This window comes from Gallinula chloropus, assembly GCF_964237585.1.
Source record: "Gallinula chloropus genome assembly, chromosome: 2".
Classification (NCBI taxonomy): domain Eukaryota; kingdom Metazoa; phylum Chordata; class Aves; order Gruiformes; family Rallidae; genus Gallinula; species Gallinula chloropus.
In genome coordinates, this window is record NC_140086.1 from 142,532,531 (window position 1) to 142,543,166 (window position 10,636).

The following is a 10,636-nucleotide window of genomic DNA, read 5'->3' on the forward strand; positions in this document are numbered from 1 at the left end:
TTTTTATTTTAAGGACTAAAAATGAGAATGTATTTGCAGTTTGATGGTTTGTTTGTAGGTCTACTAATCCAAAGTGAGAAGCAAACAAGGTCTCTTACGGAACACAGAACTCTCACATTCCTTTTTGTTTCCTTTTCCCATGATACATTTTCAGCTGACCTGAGCCTGTCATGGCCTCAGAGAGTGGGTTTGTTTTCTAATCACAGTGGCTGAACCCATTCTTTCAGTAGTGTTCAACCCTCTGGAGAATTTAAAGTCTGTGTCTGTGGTGTTCTGCCACCAGCCCAGAAGCTGCAAAGCTTTTGAGCCGCTCCCCTGAGGCCAGTGCAGCACCCCTTTGCCATGAGGTGTAATCAGGTTTTGTGGTTTTCCAGTCCTGGGTGTACCCTGCAATGGGAGATTTGTGTTGCCAGCTGCCAAAGTGGTGTTTCTGTAGCATGATGCTGACTGTGTGCATTGCATGGCACAAGGCGCTTGAAGCTGTGAGGCCTCCTGGGACTGTTTGAAAGGAAGTCAGTGAAGACCCTACACCTCCTGTCTAACCTGATGGAAAGCTTTGGAGAAAACTGTCCTGACAACTGTTCTCAGGCTTCCTCTTGTAGGGAAATAGTTGGCTAATTCCAAAAAGAAGACTGTAGCAACCTCAGACATACATGGTACAGGCCATTAGGGACCACTGGATGGAAATAGGGAGTGAGCCAAATTGATTTGATGGACCCAGACTTCACTCTCCTGCTTGAGCTTTTTTCCAAGAACCCCTACTTCTTTGAAATTATATCCTGAATAATGATATAGACTTCTCTCAAACTTTCTCCATTTTAGGCAAAAAAAAACCTTAGGATATTTGGCCATAAAGTTCCCACACTGTGGAATCCAATCTTATTCAGAGCCCTGATTTGGTTATGAACCACAAAGCCAGACTCTAACCCAGATTCAAATGTCACTGTCATATTGGGAAAAGCTACTGCCCATGAATTTACCCATAAATCCCAGTAGCCCCAACAGTATTCTGAAACTGCAGGCACTGGTTCTGTATTTCTGCACTGTGCTCCTCCACGTGTACTCATCATAGCGGAGATGGTGTATCCAAGTTTGTAAAAGTAGCGTTCTGTTCAGAGCAGGCTCACGTTTTGCATTTGTTCTCAAACCACACCAATGACAGATTTTATTAGTCATGATTATATATGTATATAGGTACAAACATGTGGGGCATTTGACCATGCAAGAATTAAAGGGTTTCAGGTGTGTACCCAATTTATGTGCCTTAAAACGAGTCATGGTTATGAACTAATAAAAATGTGCTTACAGATCCAAAGCAGGCATTGCTTTAACCCGTTAGCTTTTCACTTGATTTCATTTGTTATTCACCTCTGTTGAGTCATTCCTGTTCACCTTGAACACATCTATTCATGTTTACAATTACTGCATTCCTTTTCTGGCAAATCAGAACCATCTTGAGAATCATAAAAACAGGAACAAAAAAGAAATTTGACCGCTGTTTCTGTTACCTTCTCCTCATCTCTACCATTTGTTTCAAATTAGGAACACATGGAGCATCCCAGTCTGTTGCTGGGAAGTTTGCAGAACAAAGTATTGTCTTGGAAAATGAAGATTTGTCAAATTTATCAAATTGCTGAATTGAAATACATTGCTTTTTTGAGTTTCTGATAAAATACAGGTTTGTTCCTGTCCAGTTGCCTGCTATTTTACTTTTTGGGTTGCTAGGAAACCCACCTGTCAGGATCTGTGGCTGAAGGACAAAATTTTCTCCTTCCGCTAGCTGTTTTTTTTACAGAATAGAAAGACAGAAGGAAGATATGTCTGTGAGCTACCCTGGAGGCAATCCTTATTTTTAGACAACTCTGAGCATAGGAGAGCAAAGTTTAGACTAACTTCGGTAAATTCAGAACACTCTCACAACCAAAGTCTGTGTAACTCCATTAAAACCTACTTTAATTTTTTGCCAGTCGAGATGACTTTGTCACCTCACCGAGAAGGGTTAGTTCAATTTTGCCATAAACTATTTCTTAAAATTTTGCAATTAAGCTTGAAAAGTCTTTGACTGTGGTTTGGGAATAAAAGCAGGTTAATGTAACGAAGCCCCCGGATGAGTTAAATAATGCCACTTGTTCGTTTTGCAGTGATTTCAGAGCATTATGCTGGTGAAGAGTAGGTTTGTTATTAGCTGGTAATTTTTATTTCAGTCTTTTAATAGTAGTGGTGTGTTAAGAAATTCTGTAGGTGATAATATTACTCTCCTCCTGTTTTTCTTGGCAATGGTATCTGTTCTTGAGCTCTTAAAATTATGTGATCAGAGTTTAATTTTTAATACCATGAAGAAGTGGAATTATTGCTGAGAAAAACAGAAGGTCAGTGATACTATTAGTATCATAATACAAACCTTATTCATACCAGATTCAATTGCAATTTTTTTCTTTGGACAAAAAAAGAAAAAATGCTACTCTGAAAGAGCCAAGGATTTGTACTTTGGATCTCTGCTGGAATCCACCTCAGCCCTCTGAAATCACTTTCCCAGAGCGGCTGTTTCCAAGCAGGCATCTGCAAACTCTCAACTGATACCTGCCCTATTTAATTCGGCTGCAGTTTTTCTTGCTTCTGCATGCTCTCTTTTTGCTAACCCTAATAGTCAAAAACGTCACAGGAGCCGAGGAAGTGTCACAGCATAACCCGAGTGCCACCCTCCCTTCTGATGAGAGTGAAAGGAATTGTTTGTATTATAATACTGAATTTTCAGTAAAAGTGGAATTCAATATGTTTTTTTCCTAGTTTAGATTCAAAGTGGATTGTTGTGTTCTAAAACTTTACTGGCTTCTTGATACTTTCTAGTTGAATTTGATTTCAGGGAAAGTTTTTAAATGTGTACCTCATGTAAGTGAACTTACTGCTGGTTGTGATAGCAGGGATCTCAAGGAGACCAGAGGAATGACCATTCAGTCCCTGAACGCAGCGGTTCACAAATTGAAGAGGAAGCACGGGTTGAACCCATCAAGAAATCCCAGCATCGCTCTTCCTCAAGCCAACACCACAACCACCGCAGTGGTGTTAGAGGCCTTTCTAGGCAAGAAACTTTTGACTCAGAAACACAAGACAGCAGAGATTCGGCTTACGTAGAGCCGAAGGAGGACTACTCACACGAGCACGGCGACCACTATGATTCTCACAGGGATCACAATCATAGAGACGAGTCCCACGGGAGCAGTGATCACAGACATAGAGAATCGAGGCATCGCTCAAAGGAGAGGGACCGCGAGCAGGACCACAATGAATGCAACAAACAGCGTAGTCGTCATAAATCAAGGGACCAATATTGTGACAAGGATGGGGAAGTGATATCGAAAAAACGTAACGACGCAGGAGAGTGGAACAGGGATGTTTACATCCGTCAGTAACTTTTGCCTCCGGCAGTCTTGTGTTTCTTTGAAGTCTTGTAACAATGCCCCTTGAAAATATCTTTGGGTTCTTCATTGCAGAACATATGGTATCCTTCTGTATGCTGATTTGTATTGCTGTTGCTTGCATAGCAATAGCATGAAATAGAATATTCATATACTTATTTTTTTGGTTAGTGCTATATGAATTAGCGTGGTACAACCGCAGGGTTCCTGACGTTGTACTGCGCCGTTTTTCAAGCTGTTTTTTGGTAGCTGCCACTTGAACAATATCTGTTGCCATCAAGGTGTTGTTAGTGTTTTTTAAAAAAAGGTACATTTGATGTTTAATAACTTCCCGTGTATTCAGCAAGCCAGAATCAGCACATAAAGAGAAAAACAAACAAAACCTAAAACTTTTTGTCTGCTCTGATTTTTAATTTGTATGCACTTGATTTGCATTTTGATTTAAGAGCCACTGTCTGTTGCTTGAACCTCTGGTGGACTCCCTTTGAAGACGAAATTCAGTCTTGCCTTACACACAGGGGATCATGAAGTCCAAATCTATTTTCTATGTACTGGTACTGTGTACTGTATATACAGTTTCTAAATGTTATTTCTGCAGACACCTTCTTACTATCTAAGTTTGATCACACTGTTTGAGAGTCCTAATGCCAAGTCAGCAGATTTGCTTTTGAATTACTGGCAACTGGAACTAGCCTCATTTAGGAAATCTGTGACAGTGTTCAATCTAAATACTTTTTCTTCTGTAGCAGAAAGCTTATACTTAACTGTAAATATGACTGAGTGCTTGAGACAAAGGGTCTGACTCTTCTACCTTACGCTGTCCTTGCAAACCCAATTCTGCATTTTAGATTTACAGTAAAGGTAATGAACTCACCACTATAAATTATTCTTCTCTGCACAGGTCACAAAAGCGCGATGGGGGCAGCTTGACTTCTGTTCTCAGGCTAGTAGAGCACACATGGCAGAGGTGTGTATGTGAGCGGGTGAGCGGCGGGTGGGCGTACGTGTGTACGTGTGCGTTCGGCGGCGGAGCTGAGGATCTACGGAAGAAAGCGAAGGTGACTCGAAAGCCCAAGTCCATTCCTTCATTCTAGCTGTTAATTTAAAAATGTAAATGGCAGTCAGGGAATATGAGGGAGTTTACTGGCCCAGGTAATTGAGAAAGCATAAATCTGCTGGCTCTTTGTTGAGACTTCAGGAGAGTAAAACCAGGCAAATGCTACTGTGAGCGTTTCACTGGAAATGTAAAATCTTTGTGTTTTAGAGTATTTGTTTTAGTAAGAAAAGTTTACACAGCTTGTGGAGAGTTATTTTGTTGGAAAATAAATTTTTGTAGCTTCTTCACTTTATTTTTTCTACACTTGCCAATTCCCCTGCATTCCCACTCTGCAGCCAGCTCACTGCTTTTCCTTCACCTAAACTGATGTGCTGCTGGTGAGAGCTTTCCCAGCTTCTAAAATGACTGTGACAAAATCCTTTGTTAGGAGCTTGCTGGAGGAGAAGCATTGAAGTCGGAGGGAGTGAACAGTTTGTTTTGCATTGAACACCTGTTGCACTGGTAAGTGGGGAGATGTTCACTACTGACTGCAGGTTCCATACCCTTGCCCAGTGTAAAAGCTGTTCTGCATCACATATAGTCTTTGTAGTAACTGTCTGAATGAAATACTTCTTGTATTTCACTGTAAATAGCATATGACATAAAGACTGTCATGGGGGTAATCATTAATTTAGCTGGAAATCCTTTTTATTTATTACTTTAATTCTAGGAATATCAGCATTGCCCAATTTTGGGTATCATTTTAGTGAAATGAGTAAGAGAAATGGCAGGTGCATGTTTTTTCCATCCTGTTCTAGCATCTGAGCAATTCAGTTTAACTCCCTGAAACAAACTCTGTGTGTCCCCGCCCCTTTCTGCCTCTTTTCCCTGATGCTTTATATGAAGTTCTACAACAATGTAGGAGTGAGCATTCTGCTGTCAGATACCTGGCCCTTCCTCCCAGTGCTGCTGACTGTTGTGGTTATTCAAGGGTAGTATTTGGCTCGAAGCAGGAACTGTGGGGAACACAAGGAAAAGGTCATTCTTATAGAAATAAAATTCTCAGCACTTTCTAAACGTCACTAGATGACTTTTTAGGCAAAGGAAGCATAGGTAAGTAGATCTGTTGTATTGCTAAATGGATATATAACAGTATATAAACAGTGGCTTTTGATGCGAAAGAATTTCAGGATATAAGTGGAAAACGACATTGAAAGACTGTTGCGTGAATCGTATCAGATCACATCAGTGGGAAGAGAAGTCCTATTGCCTTTTGTCTTGCTCCCTGTAGCATAGCTATAGCTGTTTTACCAGCTTCAGTAAATGTTGTTGCTCTCCTCAGCTGTTACGTGACAGCCGTGGCCTCCACGAAGTGATGATGATTCCACTGCAACACCTTGAATCTTTTTTGTTGGGTTTTTGTTTGTTGTTTTGTTCCAGAGTGTTTATTTTCCACCTACCTTAAAATATTTTTAAGGAATGTTTGGCAGAATTTTAAAGCACTGTGTATGAAAACCATGGAGTTGGTAGCCGTGTATTGACAAATAAATGAGAAAAAAAAGAGCAAAGCCCTAGTATTTAACTAGGGGTGATATATTGATTTATGGACTAGAAATGTAACCAAAAAAAAAGGCATGTCCCTATCTAACTAATGAGAGAATGGTGGTTCGTATAGTGCTGCTGATTATGTACAGACAACACACTAACACATGTGTTTCTTAGGCAGACTCCTTCAGTGGGTTTTTATGAGCTTTGCTGAGATGCTTTCTGTCAGTGATTGTTTTTAAGAGAGACAAATCATTTGTAATGTGAGCTTGTACTACGCGTATTGCACAATGCCACCTGCCTGCTGAGCACTACTTTGAAAAGCACTTTAACAGAACTATGAAATAAGAAGCTTTAAAAATACTCCGACTGGAGGACATATCAAAGGTCATTGTGATGAAATGTCTTGCAAAGTTTTGCCACTAGGAAGTTAAATAATACTGTTTGCTTTAGGGTACTAATGAATTGGTATTTCTGTACCTGGTTTCAGGAGTTTTGAATTGGAGGAATAGTAGAGGTTCCAGGGAGCTTCAGTCTCCTTATGTATGTGTGGTATAAAACCACCTGTAAAATTTCTGTTCAGATGAGCTAAAAAGATGGGGAAACCAGTGAGACAGAAGGGAGGAAGAGAAAATAGTTAAGTAAGTGATACATAGGTCTTGGCAGCTCTTGGTCTGTGTTTTTCTAAAGGACTTCAATGTGTGGAAGGAATGGGGTGCATTTTAACACCTATGTGTATATACGTTAGGTGTTGACATTATTTTTGTATGTCTTTTCAAATGAATACACATCAGTGCTGCTCAGCAGCCCAAGTCTATCCTTTATCAGTTGTTCAGTGTCACACGGACATCATGGAAGAAAGGGGCCGAAATTAGCAGTCTTCCAGCCTGTTAAGGGACAGTACAGGGGGAGAAGAATAAGCTCACAGGTATGTGCACAAAGGCAGCATCAGTAGGAGTTGAGAGCTGAAAGACACTATTTTTAAATCAATCCATAAATTACTGCCTATAAATCAAAAAATTCTTGTAGAATACTCACAACTTTGTATTTTGCACGTGGCATCAGAATTTCAGAAGCGTTCCACAATTTTTGCTTCTCAAGGCATAAAATTTAAAATTACATAGTTCATCCTAAGGATTTGGTCCTAATTAACAAAGACCAGTTGTAGACTCATTGTAGGTTGGAGTATCAATTTTCACAGAAATCTGTAAAATCTTAACCAATAGCCCTTATTGTAAGTGGAGAATAAGGCACTTACTTAAATTCCACTAACCACACTCTGATTAAAGCTAGACAGATTTTCACTTCTCTCTAGCTACTCATCCTGTACATGCAGTTCCTGCCCAGGTCTGACACCCTGTCTCTTAACACTTACTGTCCTTTATGAATGTGTTAATAATTACTGGTTTTAAGCCTGTTGGTTTGTAAAGTCAAAGTCACATTCTGTGACACCTGCAGAGTTTTAATCTAGTCCACGATTATCCCCTGAGCTGGAATGCAGTGAGTGGCCCGATGGCTCTTAGTCAGTGTCTGTCTCAAGCAAGATGGTTTGTGTAAGGCACCTCCCGTGTTACTAAAGCATCATCAAGATTTATTTTGGCTTGTGGTTACATTCGACCTCTGATTGCTTTAACAAATCAGGCTGAAAGCTATTCCCCAAATGCTTTTGACTTTAATCCTATTCTGTTCATGAAGATAAAGCACATTGCAAAAAAACTTTATTATGTAGTCTAGAAGAACAGAGAAATTATTTTTCAGAGTGTAATATAACATTGCTGGTGTACATTTACTTATATTTATTACTTCATTGCCGATCTTTCACCAAAATTCTAGTTCTATCATCTGTAAAATATGTGGATGCCATTTTTATTGTGAATGTTTTTAATCAAATATTGTTCAACCAAATATATGGCTTGGCAATTTGTCTATAATTTATTTCCCCACTTTTATATAACAAACTGTTACATATGAGCTTACAGTAGTTTTATAGACAGTTTCTTTTTATAACTTGCCATCCTAAAGATGTGTTCCTACGCAGCCCCAAAAAAGATTTATATCAGATATAATAGAGATTAAGCTGGTTCTTCTAACTCATCCATGTTCTCTTTTCATACTTTATTCTTATCACTTTTATCTATCATGCTTACCTACTCTGCAATGAATTCTAGAAGTACAAAATTGGATTTGTTTATGAAGTTTTTAGCCAAGAACAATTAAAGATAAAAAGAAAGGTCTTTATATTTTAAACTGTCATCTGCTCCAAAGTAATTGCTTGTCGATCACCATCACCAGACTATTTCTTACGAAAACATTCCCTTTTCCTTAAAAAGCATATGAAATCCTGTGATCTAAAAACTGGTAGACTCCATGACACTGAAACAGGAAAAAGCTGTATAATAAATAATTTCGTACTATACTAGGCTGCCTATTTTATTACCTTTATATTGACCAAGATAAATACTTAGATTTGGCACTATTACTACTCACTATTTCTGCAAATAGAGAAAACTACTTTTCAGACTTTCTTAAAGACAGGATGTGACTGCATGCCTAATCTGTCTATTTTGTAGGGTTACTCTTTCATTACAATAATTTTTAAATTTAATATATAAATACCTCATAAAGTATATATATAACTATATATAATATATATATTCAAGTGTGCTTCAGTATCAAACACTGAAGCATTATGAGTCAGCGTGTAAAGCATTCTTACCGGGAAAGTAATCCTATTATATACTAAAAATTCATATACACCATAAATCAAAACTGTGACAATGAGAAACTATTCCTGCACTTCTGGTTAAAATCACAATCAGGTTGGAAAAGAAAAGGAAAGAAAGAAGGGCATCCCTCCAACTTTAGTGATCTAACTTAGCCAAGCCTGTAGTCAAAGGAAGGACACTGGCTCCTTCAAGGGATGATTTGAAGCATTATAATTGAGTTTCTGTTCTGAACTGCCTGATGGAGAAGCCTTCTCTCACCAGCCCCCCATAATTACCAAGAGAGAGGGGCCTAAGGGAAACAGCTGGGGCTCATACCTTTAATATGCTGAAAGTGCTTTTCTAAGTCTCACAGAGGACTTTTGCAGAAACAGTTCTAGTAAAGTCCTGATACCAGTAATTTTTTTCCGGTGGAGTCTGGTCTGAAAACACACTGGAATCAAATGCAAGTCAGCTACTCTTTCTCTCCCCCACCCCCTCAGAGACACTTCTCATATACAGTCAAGTGTGATCAGCTTTTGAAAAGCCTGGTTTATCATTCAAAATGAAAGAAATCTGGGAAAGTCTCAACAAATCTTCCATTAAAAAATCATCAATCTTATTTCTTTCAAATTCAGCGTTGCACAAGTCCCACTACAGAAAATGGGGGCAAAGTTCCTTTCTCTATATGCATACACAGATTTCAGTACGTAGTCTATGTGTGCTGATTCATGTTTACAGAATTTATCTATTCTGAAAAAAATGCTTTATTAGCACTGAGTTAAAGATTTCAACATGTACTCACAATAAAAAACTAATCCCTTTTTTCCCACGTAATTGTCTCAGCCATATTTAGACTAAACCAATTGTAATTCATACTATGAGCTTTCATGATTCTAAATAGGATCTCTCACTATTGATGAAACAAAATTACTGAAAATCTTCTTTAAGTACGTTGTGGGTAATGGCACGGAGGGACCAACAAAAGCAGACAAGTCGTAGACAAGAATGCCATCCTCCCATCCTGCTAGGACAGGCCTTACAGAGGACGGATTTGACAACCTTGGCAGAACAGAAGAAGAGAGATTTGTTTTATTTAAGGACAGTAGAAAATACAGTATCAAAACATTTATAACAAATGTAAGTAAACAACCAGACTACTGAGAAACAGCGTTGTGTAACTTGTTTCGATTGTGAGAACATACAAAAGCACTTCTGGCAGTATAAAGAGAAATTATAAAAGTAGTATCGCTCTTTTTAATCCAGGTAGTTATGTGTGAAAAGATAGACACTTTTCAGATAATGCTTTTAAAAACTGGAAATTGATGAGTGAGAGGAAAAAAACCCAAACACACAGAGTTGTCAGTTTACATTTTTGAATTGTACTCACCTTTTCCCTCTCATTTTTGAGCTATTGTCAGTTCCAGCAGTACTGAGAAAGAAGAATAGTGTTCAAAGGGAGAACATCCCTGGAACTGAAGCAGAATTTTCAAATACATCTAACACCTTGGAGAAATTTAGTTTACTAAAACTCTGAGCAGTGTATTAAGGCAGTTCTCATTAGCATGCTTCTCCAGTTCCAATTTTCACATGATTTTAGCTGGTGATGCTTTCTAACCAATAAAGAGTTAATATTCTTAGTTGTTTGAAAGGTGATTTGCAACATTTCAGATGGCATTATGCGTTGTTTTTTGTCTTTTGATATATTAATCACAACTGTAGCCCCTTCTGTTGCAAATGTTTGATTTTAAAATTGTCACTTGTCAGCCAGTCCAATAGGCTACTTCAGAACCAATACAGCTTATGCATGGGAAGTTTGATGTTGAAACAATATTTATTTACATTCCCAGAGTGAAATGGTTTAATATATTCATGCTGCTATAAAAGACATGCTACAAAGCCTAATCGTATTTTGTGTATATACTATGTGTACAGAG

The 10,636-nt window shown here is 38.5% G+C and overlaps 1 protein-coding gene across 7 annotated transcripts in view; it reads left to right on the plus strand.

Annotated features, from left to right (window-relative positions):
* Nucleotides 1–3,584, plus strand: part of CACNB2 (calcium voltage-gated channel auxiliary subunit beta 2) — a gene marked incomplete at its 5' end in the record, with an annotated part of 258,460 nt that extends 254,876 nt beyond the window's left edge. For all 7 annotated transcript variants that reach the window (XM_084280129.1, XM_084280130.1, XM_084280133.1 and 4 more), the window contains one exon: nt 2,922–3,584. In XM_084280129.1, the coding sequence (XP_084136255.1) occupies nt 2,922–3,410 (489 nt within the window). In that variant the 3' untranslated portion in view covers nt 3,411–3,584. The remainder of the gene's footprint in view (nt 1–2,921) is intronic.
* Nucleotides 3,585–10,636: the final 7,052 nt, after the last annotated feature.